Source organism: Phoxinus phoxinus (assembly GCF_949152265.1).
Source record: "Phoxinus phoxinus genome assembly, chromosome: 1".
Taxonomy (NCBI): Eukaryota; Metazoa; Chordata; class Actinopteri; order Cypriniformes; family Leuciscidae; genus Phoxinus; species Phoxinus phoxinus.
This window is the reverse complement of record NC_136876.1, coordinates 26,082,464-26,096,651: the sequence shown is the minus strand read 5'-3', so window position 1 is coordinate 26,096,651 and position 14,188 is coordinate 26,082,464. Positions and strand designations below refer to the sequence as shown.

The 14,188-nt window shown below is 41.2% G+C and overlaps 1 protein-coding gene across 2 annotated transcripts in view; it reads right to left on the bottom strand.

The window, feature by feature from the left end:
- Positions 1–14,188, bottom strand: part of septin12 (septin 12) — a 70,486-nt gene that overhangs the window by 15,345 nt on the left and 40,953 nt on the right. The window contains exon 3 of one of the 2 annotated variants that reach the window (XM_079629378.1): positions 5,367–5,621. In XM_079629378.1, the coding sequence (XP_079485504.1) occupies positions 5,367–5,621 (255 nt within the window). The remainder of the gene's footprint in view (positions 1–5,366; positions 5,622–14,188) is intronic. The other variant, XM_079629379.1, reaches the window with a different exon arrangement.

The window sequence follows — 14,188 nt, the reverse complement described above, 5'->3', positions numbered from 1 at the left end:
CAGAGTAAAACTAAGGCATGGAGAGCACCAGCATACTTACTACAATACAAATGCTGTAACTAACACAGTTCACTGAGGCAAGGAGGAAACTCATGCAGGTCACAAGTCAGAATTTGGGGAAGTGAGCACTGAACCAGAGCTGTTTTTACTCTGTAGAATTAATAGCAAAAATGATATGCTTTAACATGCCTTTGGTTTGCTACTTACTGAACAGGTTTCAATCTGAAAAGCATCCAAGTGGCCAAAATGTGAACAGGTGAAGACTGCTATTGTCATATTTCCTCCTTATATCAATCCCACACACTTTGAGAGAATATACAGCATCATATTTAAAGCTGAAATGTATTTATGGCGTGTTTCATTGGGTGTTTCTTCTTCAAATTCTAACCTTTTTCAAACTTTTCTTTTTGTTAAACATATTAACACTGATGTTTTGTATAGATTTATTGTTTTATTTGTTCCAGACTCACATTCAGTATTAAAATATGAAAACCAATCATACAAATATTATTAGGTTTAACTGATAAGTAAAGAAAATGTAATTTACACTGCTGTCATATTGTCCGAATGCTATAAATACAAAAAAGAATATAAAGGGGTAGGTCAACGCTGACACGATGTGCTTTTAAGAAAACTTGGCTGTCTATGCATTAGAAATCTTGTGCTGACTGACTAGGGAAAAGGGTTGTGATGTTCCCTTTTGCCAAAAAGGTAGGGAAACTTCAACACCCATAATGCATTGGGCTCAATCCAATTGTCTGTAAGCAGGGATACAAAATTGTGTAATTACGATCTGTAGTTTCAAAAGCCCTGAAGCTGTCAAAAGTTAAATGTATCAGTAAATGCTGGAAATGAGACTGTTGTATGAATTTTCATTACTTACAGAAAAAAAGAAGACCAATTCTCCTGGGATGGGGCTACCGGAGTGTGCGAAAAATGACATGGAAACAGGGCTGCAGGATGGTTTTGGAAAAACAGTTTGTAACTGGCGAGTCTATGGAAGTAAAATAATGCCAAATGTTTTTGAAATAAAAAAGCCTGTTGAATTGCCCTACTTTAACCAAATATGCATTGCATTAACCATGCTTGCATTTTAATGTATTGTATTTTTAGGGCTTGCATTTTTATGGGCTGCAATTCAACATGGTTGTATATTTAATCTGTGATTATATCAATTCAAAACATTTCAAACACAATTTCCTTAATAAAAATTCAATAATCCTATTCACCTTTCATATTTCACTTCCAAAATATTCAAACTGTTTTCAAACCTATAATATTCAACAGGCAATTTTAGGTCCACTTTATTTTGCTTTACAAATTCGCTTTCACAAATTCAGTGGTTCAAATTCGACAGTAAATTCAACATTGACATCCAGGAACGGCAGGAAAAGCGGTAGATTACCGAGCATAATCTCCATCTGCTGTTAGTTAACCTCACCAGCAGGTGGTGAGCAAGCCATTCATTCATAAAAACTGATTTATAGAAATGTAAGTGTATTTGTGATTATTATGAGGGCTGTTTTTAATGTTTAAGTCAGTGTCTTCACGGTCCCTGTGTACTGTGTAGCCTACATGCATCTTTCTCTACGTGAACGAGATTATAATGTTATTCCCCCGATGCTGATGCACAGAACAAATGTTACATTTGAGGTAGACATATATTTCTCTTGGTTGTTTAGTTGCCTTAACTTTATATCGCGGTGATGTGCTGCAGTAGACTACTGGGTTTCCCTTCTGGATTGCTTGACATATAAAACGCTTAACGTATCTTAATGGACTATAAGTTATATAAAAGACCAAACTCACACCTTATTGAGAAGGCTGTACTATATGGATACAGGCAAGCAGACGGACTAAGAATATGAACTTAACGTGCAAAGTTTCACGCGTGATATACTGGTTATAAAGTTGGCTTGACTTTGGACATTCGCACATTTAGGGACCGTATCTAAAGTTACATACGACATTAGTATACACGTTTCTAACTTCAATAGCATTGGAAGACAATGACTTACAGTCAGTGGTGCAAAAAGTGGGTATGCGCTATATGCGGAGCATAGGGGCCAACGCGATGGTAAAACCTTTTTTTTCTTTTTTTTTCTATGTAGCTGCTGGTGTGCGTTTCAAAATCATTTCTGCATTTCCTCAATGTTACATAACATTTTAGATTATGCTCGGTAATCTACTGCTTTTCCTGCCGTTCCTGGATATCAATGTTGAATTTACTGTCGAATTTGAACCACTGAATTTGTGGAAGTGAATTTGTAAAGCGAAATAAAGTGGACCGAAAATTGCCTGTTGAATATTATAGGTTGTATTTTTAAACAGTTTGAATATTTTGGAAGTGAAATATGAAAGGTGAATATAGATTATTTAATTTTTTATTAAGGAAAATGTGTTTGAAATGTTTTGAATTGAAACATTCACAGCTTAAATATACAACCATGTTGAATTTTAGCCCATAAAAATGCAAGCCCTAAAAATACAATGCGTTAAAAAAATGCAAGCATAGTTAATGCAATGCATATTTGTTTCAAGTAGTGCAATTCAACAGGCTTTTTTATTTCAAAAACATTTGGCATTATTTTACTTCCATACGAGTCCAGTGGTGCAAAAACTACACATTTCAGCATTAATTTGTTTTAGCTTTAATTTGTTTGTTTGTACACAGTTGTGGAACAACAGCTGATACTGTGTTTCTCTATGAGACTTGCAGCCTTTGAAGGATTTGGCAAAATGTCCTTTTTACTAACACTATGGAAGAACCACCGAGGGGAATGAAAGCAACAAGCAAGGGAGTGTGGAAATCCTGGCAGCTTGGTTAAAAAACAAAAAAAAACAAAAAAAAAAACCGGGGGGAGAAAAAAGTGGAAAAGAAGAATGGTTCTCACTGGAGAGCTGGATGGCCTTGAATTTGTGATGCTGGGGCCATCATAAATTCCCTTGGCCGGCCCAGTTGGAGAACACTCTGAGCCACATTTGGTTCCAGCCTGGCCCTGCCTCCCTGCCTCCCAGCACACAGACAACACAACAATAGCCCTTGCCATTTAATTAGGTAAGGCCCACACTCAGCCAACACCCCCTCCTGGTCCTCCTCCTTCCTGCATGCTTACCCACACTCTCTAGAAGCACAGGGGGATTTGGGAGGCTCTAGCACTCTGATTGGTTAGGCTTGAATAAAGGTGGCCAGTTTGAATCAGGCAGATGTCCAGTAACTGCCCAAGACAGTAATACCAGCATGCTCTGCTGGGTCGGCAGAGTACAGCCAAAGTGGGTAACCTGGCATTAAATATGTGACTATTCAGAAGACTTAATCAGTTCAGAGGGCCCTTACTGGACAAAACCAGTGTATTCTCGTGAATTTATTTCAAAGATTTTTTTTTTTTTGTAATTAGGGTTGACTATATCAAATATTCACAATAAAGAAGATATAGATGTTTTAATAAAATGTGCAAGGTTTGTGAAAAAATTGCCTTTATGCTCACCAAGGCTGCATTTATTTGATAAAAATACAGTAAAATCTGAAATATTATTATAATTTAAAATAACTATTTTAATATATTATATGTATAGATGTATAGTGATAGCAAAGCTGAATTTCCAGCATCATTACTCCAGTCTTCAGTGTCACATGACATGATCCTTCAGAAATCATTCTAATATGATGATTTGCTGCTCAAGAAATATTTAGAAGTTCAAAAGATTTTTTTTCTGTAATGACACTTTGTACAATGTATGTCACTTTTGATCAGTTTAATGCATCACTGCAAAATAAAAGTTAAATAAATAAATAGACTGACCTCAAACATTTAAATAGACGTGTATACATACTGTGTGTTGTTATTTTGTCACTTATAAATGAAGTAAAACGATCTTTTTAAAATGATGGTTCGTCTTCAAAAAAAAAAACTTTCATTGCAGAGCAAATAGATAAATATTGAACTGTATATTGAATATTGTGAAAAGGCTGAAAGATATGGCCATATAATTTTGTCCAGATCACCTACAGCCTATTTGAAACATGTATCATATTTGTTTTTAATAAAATAAGCCACCTTTAATAAATAAACATATTTAACAACTGCATAATAAATTGTGTGCCAAATGTCAATATGCTATACACTATGCACTTATACAATGCTCTATGTACTCAACCATCCGTAAGGTTTAAAAGGTTATTTTGTCATGTTATGATGTCTAATATAATAAGTGCACCATCCAGATATTTAAAGTGCACTTTTTCTTTCTTGGAACTTTCAGTGTGAAGAACACACTACTTTAATTCATCCTTGATAGTAGCTTGTCTTTTGAAACACACGTTAATAATGTCACTCTGTCCACATATTTCCACTTACGGAACATTCCTTACACCCAATACCACAGCCATTATTGTACATGCTCTAGTTACTTCAAACATTGATTTCTGTAACTCTCTCCTATTTGGGCTACCTCTCAAACTTCTCCATAAACTTCAGTTGGTCCAGGACTCAGTCGCCCGCATAATTACTAGAAACCTGGAGAGCACATATCTCCTGTTCTTTATCAATTACACTAGCTTCCTGTTAAATATCACGTATGTACAAGATTCAGCTTTTCACTTTTAAAGCTCTGCACAATCTTGCTGTGTCGAGCAGGACGAGGCCGAGGGTTGTGGGAGAACTGCACGAGGCCGGTGGCGTGATTGATAATGAGCGACACCTGCGCGACGCACCGGTCTCGTATCTCTCATCTTCCCATAACAACGAACCTCGTTACACTTGCATCCTCATATCTCTCTTGACTTAATAAAAATACTTAATGAAACTTAAAAAAAGATAAAATGCAATATGATTACTATCACTCGCACTATTCGTACTATAAAAGTGTGAAAATGAATAAATACGCAAATTTGTGATGCACATATAGTCTCTGAAAAGAGCTGAGTTTAAACCTTTCCCATAACAGCCAATGACATCATTTCCCTGTTATAGACTGAACTATATAGTCTGAACGGTCTTCCTGCCCACTTCAGCCCTTCTAAACCATACTCTGTGATTTTATACAGAGCTTTTTACCTTATTTGACGCCTCATCTGTTCTAAATTCATCTTAGTCTTGGCTAAAAGACCCCCATCTAAAAATAGCTTATTAGGCAAAAACTACCCGAGTTGAAGTTCACACTTTGAGCAAAGAAAAAAACAGAGGTGTGAAGTTATGTAGGCCCTATGCATGCGGTTGGAAATTGTAAGTTTCAATGTATGGTTAAGAAATCAGCTCTGACGGGTTTGTATTGGTTTAAGGGCCTGATATTCTTCTGGTCAAATACAAACTGGACATATCCTGAATTTTTTTTTCTCAACTAAATCAGACCAATGTTCCACTTACCAACCACCATGATATTAAATTCAAAGCCAGCCTTCATGGTTTTGCGTCTCATCTGGTCCAAGACTGCCTCAATGCCGACATATCCGAATAGATCTCTGCCCTTGATAATGCCTTGTGTGTCAGATTCAGTGAGGCATGGCAGAGGATGTTCTATCTCTACCACTCTCTCCTCCACCTCCCTCTCCTCCATGACCTCCTTCTCCTCCTCCATCCGGACAGGTGGCTCCAGATCCAGGCCCTGCTCCTGTCCTGTTTCTGCCAAGAGAGATAGAGAGAGACACCCACAAGTTAGCATACAGGAACCTGACATGTTTCTTTAAAAAAGTCTAATTAAAGCTCAGTACCCAATTGAGTCCTTGCAGTGTGTGTCTGAGACACTGTAGTGATGTAATGTCTCAGAGACTGCCAGTTATCAGTCTGATGTGCATTGCGGGCACCTATATATAACAAATAGGGCACTATACGGCACTTTGGCAATGTGCAAGGCATTAAATTAATCCAATTTAAATGTGTTGAAATCATTTATCATGAATCAAATTAAAAAAGATTTTGTGTAAATACCAAACCAAACCAAACACTTTTTTTGTTTTATTTTTTAGTATTTTATTGTAGTATTTCAACTTACTTCAGTTAGTTGCCAAAATAACATTTATAATTTTCGTTTAAGTTTTTTAAGTTTAAGTTGTTGTAATATTTATATTTAATTTAATTTCAGCTTTATTTCAATTAACGGAAATTGTTTTTAATAGTTTTAGGTTTTAGTTAATGATAACAGTATACATTATACAAATTTATTTTATTTGTACATTTTTTGGGGGCAGGAAAATAGAAATCTGAACTATTTGGGAAGCAGAAAAAACCCTGGACCAGGTTAGGTTATTTTCTTTTAAGCATTTTTACATTAAGATTCTGTTGTGCACACATTTACCCAGTGCCCACGTTTCCTGATATTATGTGCATAACACACAATTCACCGCTGCAATTAATTTGAGGAAAAGATGTTCATTTTTTGCCAGGTTTGGTTATGATCCAGAGAGCTGTGCGCTGTGAGCATGCATGTGGAAATGAATGCACATTATGACTGACAAGAGGCAAATGTAGGTGAGGCACAGGTCGATTCAGAAGGGGATTTGAAATAAAGCAGCGGCTATTTGCACTAAGCACTTAGTGCTATTCACACTAAGTGCAAATAGCAACTCGATTCTTTTTACACTAAATGAAAGTAGCATATTTCGTAGCGATAGCTGGTTTAAACTACATTTAAATAGCAATAGATTCTACTTACACTAATGCTTAACAGCATTTCTTAGCAATCTGCTATTTACACTATGTAAAAATACTATTTTCATTGCAATAAGTGTAAGTAGTAGTTAGAGGATATTTATACTTCTAAATAGTAGAAAATACTATTTGGACCTCAGTGTTGTTGTAGCCTACATTGTATGTAATAATAACACATGTAAATGGTTATATTTATTACAATTATTAAATGGATGGGCCTTATTGGGGCAATAAAGCCCTCCCTAAAATTACCCCTAACTGATAAACACACGTTAGAAACTTCTGGAATATTTTCTTAATTTTTATTGAAAATAAATGCCTTTTCCGATCTGATAAGAGATGTGACGAGAGAGATTCGGCAAAAGGCGAATTCGAACCTCAGGTCGATTTGCGCCAGAACTTTCTGCCACGAGCCTTACCCCTACACTATTACTGCTGTAAACATTCAAGCGTCTCCCGTAATTTTGTCTGGCCCAACAAGACGTCAGTAGGCAGAGTTAGTGTAAATAGCATTTGCCAACAAGGCGGGCTATTTGCACTTATTGTAAATAGACACTTCTCTGAAATAATGAGGATGACGAATTGAGAATTGTCCATAATCATGCTTCCATCCTGGGCTGAAATGAGGCCTTAGATTCATTTGTTAACGTTTAATATGGGTCAAGAAGGGGTTGATTTTATCTTAAGGTTTACTCAAGATTCACAGAATGGCAATGAATATGGAAAGTACCCTCAATGTGCATTGAACTTTATGCAGCACAGTGTCAGCAGCGAAAAAAACAAAACAGAACAGAAATGGCTTTGCTGCCTGCGCATCAGTTTGTTTAGCTCAATTGAGTTCACTTGCGAGAGCGGCCAACACAGAGACAGCGGTTCACACGGCACTAGTTAACCACTGAGGCACGGACACCTGTCAGCTGGCTCGGACGGAGGATGCTCCATCTGACTGGTGGATAGTGTTACAGGACTAATGTTTGTCTTATCCCTGTATACTGTCATTTGTATTATTGCCATCTTGAGACAGCTCCGCTTTATAAGAGGATTGGAAACAATCCCCCCGATAACCTCTGAAGTTGTCTTGTTGAAGAAAACAGTCACATTGTTAAAAACAAAGTCAAAATCACATTACCTTAACAAGTACACAACACTAGCTGCTCAGCGTTGAACAAAATCCAGAATTTAAGAATCAGCTCGCCCTGATTTATACATTGATGTACAGTATCTAGATTTAATTGAATATTTAATTCATCCTTAAATTTAAATTATGGGGAACAAATGTAAATGGCAACACAACTTGGACACATTGAACTTAGAAAACAGCAAAACTTCTCCGGTTACTTAACTGTAACCTTGTTCCCTGAGAAAGCGGAACGAGATGCTGCGCTGCTTAGCGCATCGGGAACGTCTTTAATCGTGACCTGCTGTGAATATAGTGTGTAAACACGTCGATGAAATCGACCGGAAGTAATATAGCCTCGGTCGGTGACGTCAACGGCGCGCACCCGCGACGCGAGGCTATAATTAGATGAGCCGCAGGTGCATCGTCAGGATATTTTGTCTGAAGAGCAGTCCTGGGACATCATCAGCACGGCAAAGTAGCGCAGCATCTCGTTCCGCTTTCTCAGGGAACAAGGTTACAGTTAAGTAACCGGAGAAGTTCCCTTTCGAAAGCTACAATCGATGCTGCGCTGCTTAGCGCATTGGGAACGAGAATACCCACGCCGCCGTGCTTGAAGGTGTCTGGACTCCCTACGGCTGTGTAGGTGTGCTCACAAGAAACGTAGGAAAGCCCTAGACATTAGCTTGCGATGTCGACTCAAGGACGTGAGAGCCCGGAGTGGTATGAACATCCAAACTATAAAATCTTATGAATGTGTGCGGAGAGGACCAGCCTGCCGCATCACAAACAAACTGCAAGGGGGCACCTCTTGCCAAGGCAGCAGAGGAGGCGACCCCTCTGGTGGAGTGAGCCCTTAGACCCGTTAGCGAAGCTTGGCCGCGCGCCTCATAGGCAAGAGCAATAGCATCCCTGACCCAATGTGACATGGTCTGTTTAGTGGCGGCAGCACCTCTGTTGCTGCCCCCATAACAAACGAATAGTTGCTCTGACTTACGCCACTGGCTAGTGCGGTGGACGTAGGCCTGAAGGGCACGGACTGGACACAGTCTGTGAGATCTCTCCCGCTCCAGCGTTGTGAACGGTGGAAGGCAGAAGGCCTCTAGAGTGACCGGATGTACAGCCGAGAATGGTACCTTAGGCAGGTAATCAGGATGAGGATGCAAAATCACTTTCACCATTCCTGGGGCAAAGTCTAAGCAGGGTGGCGATATTGACAGAGCCTGCATGTGCCCGATTCTTTTTAGAGAGGTTATAGCCATAAGAAAAAAACATCTTTATGGTCAGAAGTTTATCAGACGCTGACTCTAGAGGTTAAAAAGGGGGTCTCAACCAGACCCTCTAGGACTATTGCTAAGTCCCACGAAGGGATCTTTGGTTCTTACGGGAGGCCTCAGTCATCTGGCCCCAATATTGAAGCGAGCGAGCAGAGGATGTCTCCCGAGTGGCACCCCGTCAACCAAGGCGTGGCAAGCCAAAGAGCGACCACATAAACCTTGAGAGTGGCGGGGCATGTACCTGTTGATAATTTTTCCTGCAGGAAATCCAGAACTGAAGCAATCTGGCAGTTGACCGGATCTGCATTATGTACAACACACCACCTTTCAAAGACACCCCATTTGTTGGCATAACTCTTTCTAGTGGAGGGAGTCCTAACACATAGAATGGTCCCAATAACGGCAGGCGAAAGCCCAGTGTCCCTCAGTTGGTACCCATCAGGGGCCAAACATGAAGATTCCACAGGTTGGGCCTGGGATGGAATATCGTACCCTCCGCCTGAGAAGATCCCTCCTCTCCAGAATCGCCCATGGCGAGCCGTTAAGGAGAGAAATATCTCCAAGAACCATACTCTGTTCGGCCAACGCAGCGCTATCAGTAAGAGGCAAGACCCTTGCTGGCGAACTCTGGCTAGAACTCCTGGGAGCAGAGCCACTGGAGGAAACGCATACAGGCGCATTTTGGGCCATGTGTGCGCAATCGCATCCAGACCCAGGGGGCTGGGTGACTCAGAGAGAAGAGGAGACATTGCGCTGTCCGCTGGGCGGCGAAGAGGTCCACCTCCGCTTCATAAAATCTGATCCAGATCTGTTTTACTACATCTGGGTGGAATTTCCACTCCCCCATTGGTAATTTCTGTCCGGACAGTAAATTTGCTCCCACATTCAGATGCCCTGGAAATGTACACTGCCCTGAGTGACAGGAACTTTTCCTGGGCCCAGAGAAAATCTGCCTCACTATTCTGTACAGATTGCGTGAGTGTAGACCTCCCTGGTGATTTTAAGTAAGAGGCTGCTGCTCTAGCACTAGGACATGACAGCCTAGGACATGACAGCCTCTCAACTGAGGGAGAAGGTATTTCAGGGCCAGAAATACATATTTCATCAACTTGAGGCAATTGATTTGCTAGTCAAGATGATGCCTCCCCAAACCCTTGGGCTGGACGATCACTTAAGACCGCTACCCAGCCCGACAGGCAGGCGTCTGTCGTTAGCATTATGCGACGAGAAGACGCACCAAGAGTGGGACCCAAGGTGAGGAACCGGGGTCTGAACCACGTAGAAAGGGAACGAAGCTACAGCGCGTAACCCTTACCATAAACATGGACTTTAGAAAGTACACGAAGCGTTCAGCGCGTGACTTACCATAAACATGGATTTTTAGAAAGGACACAAAGCACCCAATGCGTGCTCTTGCCTCTATTTGCCCTTGGGGAATTTGAGCCACAAATGAAGTGGTCTCATGTGCAAAAGGCCCAGAGGGATCCCTGTGGACGCAGCTGCCATGAGACCTATCCTGACCTAGCCAGATGTTGCTTTAGGGTGTTAAAAAATGGTCTTGACAAGCGGGGGACAGTTGTGCCCCCGATGGTGACAGAGTCCCATTTAAACCCCAAGCACGTTGGAGAGTGAACGCTCTTCTTAGCGTTGCAACTCAACCCCATAGAGAGAAGCGTGGATCGATATTGATGTCGAAAGCGCAAGCTCCTGAGACTGTGCCAGTATCAGTCAATCGTCTATGTAACATGGCTAGGTCGAATGGAAGAACCCGATATTGGTAGGCTTCGCCCCCAAAAGCAAACCTCGGGAACTTCCTGTGTTGTGGCAATATTTCTATGTGAAAATATGCGTCTTTAAGATCGACCGTGAAGATCCAATCATGATGTTGAATTTGCAACACGATCTACTTGATAGTTAGCATCTTGAACTTGAGCGTTCTGACGGAACGGTTCAAGCCTCAAAGATCTAAAAACAGACGCAGTCCCCCATTTCTTTCTTGTGACAGCAGATGCGCATACTTCTGTTTTATGGTAGTGGGAACACACCGTTAAAACGAGGAGGGCAACATATTCCTTTTACTGTCTTTAGGACACAAAAAGAGATACTCGGCAGTAGCTTTCACACTGCCAAAGTCTCTTAAAGGGTACCAAATTTAATACTTCGAATTGGGGGAATGTTAAATGTTCTGTGTCCTGGGCGATAACAGGAAACAACAGAACCTTCAACATTTCGCTGGACACCGCTACCCCCTGAATCACCAAAGGTGGCAGGGATGTAACAGTGGTTTCGTGAGGGTGTCAGGTAGGAGCTGATTGATGTATTTTACATGCCCTATCCCGGAGGGGCACACCCCCACAGACCTGGGACAAAAAACTCAGGATTTCTGTCTCTGGTATATTATGAGGCTGCTGAGCGCGACAAACCGGTCCCCAGTCATTACGAGGGGGAACGCAACTCGCCACACTCTGCTTTTGAGCCCTCTTTTTTTTTTTTTTTTTTTTTTTTTTTTTTTTTTTAAATCAGATCAGCCTGGTACGTCTGCAACACTGCCATAGTGTGCAGAGCAGCACCAGTCTGACCCCCACCAGCGTGGATGACATTATACACGGCTTGGTGGGGAGTGCTGACACCTTAAATGACGATGAGCCACAGAGAAGAGATAGCCAGCGAGCGTCTCTTCGGACTGGCGCATCATCGTATGCACATGCCCCCATGATAGTCTAATAAATTGACGTCAAGGGCACAAAGAATAAGGTTTTCCCCATGCACGAGTTAACGTCATGGAGATCCTCAAGGAGGACAGTCTAGCTGTAATCTGGCCACTGCACGAGTCACCAACTCGAGTAACCTCTCACACGCTTTATCATAACGAGAGAAGTGCTCGGAGTCGGTACTCTCAAAGTCCATCATAATATATATATTTTTAGATGGCTTTTACAATATTTAATCCCTCAGAATTAAATGTGGCCAAAGAACAGCCAGACAATAAATTATTACAAGCATTTGATATATTGCATTGAATATCTGATTTCTCATCATCATTCAATTCATCAGCAATAAATACAGCCAAATATCAATCAGACACGGTCTGGATGACAGGCTGTATTTAAATCTTTCATAAAATCAGCCTGGTATGCCTGTAGTGTACAGCGCAGTACCAGCCTGACCCGCTGAAAATGCATGTGATAATACGATCCCAGGGGAGAGAAAGCTCGCGCGCGTCTCTCCAATCTGAGACAGCATCATATAATCGCGTGCCTTTGCACCTGCGATAGTCGAATTGGTCGACGTCGAGGGCACAAAGACACGTCATGTATAAATATATATATTATATTTACATCTTTATTTATAATCTTTGAGTGTCTTTTTGTTGTGATCAGTGAAGTCTGGCCACTGCACGAACGATCGCCCCGAGCAGTTCTCCTTTTATTATCACGGGAGGAACGCTCGTAGGCGGCAAACTCACGAGATTAAATGTCCTCTGCCCGAGCCGAAGAAGCGCCGAGGCACGCTTCGGTAGTCAGGCAAAAGGACATCGCGATCTGGAGAGAGAGCGAGCGAAAAGGACGCACCCGTCTCTCGCTTCTCAGCCAGATCGACACGCGAGCCCCACAATCGCATTGTGGGTGCCACCCCTTTGAAATAAGCAAAGCGAACGCGAAGCACTTTAACTGTGAACATTCCACTGTGCTCGAATTCACCATGCTCAAACGCAAGGGCAGCATGCTCTTTTCCAAACAAACAAAGCAGTAAGCTTGTGTATCCAGTTCTGACATAGGACGAGAACATGGAGGGACACAGCGCTTACTCCGTCGACACATTTCTCTTTCTCCTTTTTAGATCGTAGAGAGATGAGAAAGAGAAAATCTGCACACTGTCAGTGATAAACTAAATAACTCCTAACAAAGATCTGTAGTAGATAGAGAGGAGATAAATGCTTGCACACCAAACACAGAGAGATCTCTGAAGAAAAAAGACCTGACGATGCACCTGCGGCTCATCTAATTATAGCCTCGCGTCGCGGGTGCGCGCCGTTGACGTCACCGACCGAGGCTATATTACTTCCGGTCGATTTCATCGACGTGTTTACACACTATATTCACAGCAGGTCACGATTAAAGACGTTCCCGATGCGCTAAGCAGCGCAGCATCGATTGTAGCTTTCGAAAGGGAACAACATCCTACAATTGCGCTAAAGCTAGTGGGAATGAAGAGTATTAAATGTAATCTTATGACAAGCTGAATAATATAAGAACTGACCATCTCAAATATGAGAAGACGAGTTGTATTACCTTGCAAAGACCACTGCTGCTTTCACACCCATACACAAGGTGTGCATGTGTGTGTTAAAATCAGCTCATTTGTGTATGAAAATATTCAAATGTTAAATGATCCCCAGGAAATGCCAAGTCTACTATCCTTTATTATGCATTGCTAATAGCAGTGAGTGTGAACTGCACCCAACATGACATCACAGATGATCAGATTGCTTCATATACATGAGTGTGTCACATTAACAGGTCAACAAAATGCCATTAACACAAGTATGCCAAAACACTATCACAATAGGATTATCTTAAAGGGATAGTTCACCCAAAATGTACTCACTCTCATGTCTCATATTGATAATTTCAATAATGTTTCAGCTGATTTTGCCAATACAATGAAAACCATGGTGCAAAAACACACACACACACACACACACACACACACACACACACACACACACACACACACACACACACACACGTAGCAACTAAAGTAAAAGTAGCATTTAAAGCTGCTTTGAAACGATGTTTATTGTGAAAAGCACTATACAAATAAATGTAAATTGCATTGAATATGATCATCCACCTCAGGCAAAAATTAATACTATGTTGAGTTTCTTGGCATCAGTATCTCTTAGAAGATGAACATTGTGAAAGCGTTGAAGCGTTGTTGCCAGAGGCTGCAAATGTGCTCACCTCAATATGGCTTTCTCATGACTACTTAAAAAACTTTCTCATGCTGTGGCTTTGGCCAAGTCACAACCCTGAGTCTTGCTGAATCACACTGTCCAATTATATCAGCTTAAGATCTGAAAAATCACACGTCACATGCAGCAGCTGATAAATGTTCATTTCAGTGAGTCAAGAACTGTGTGTAGT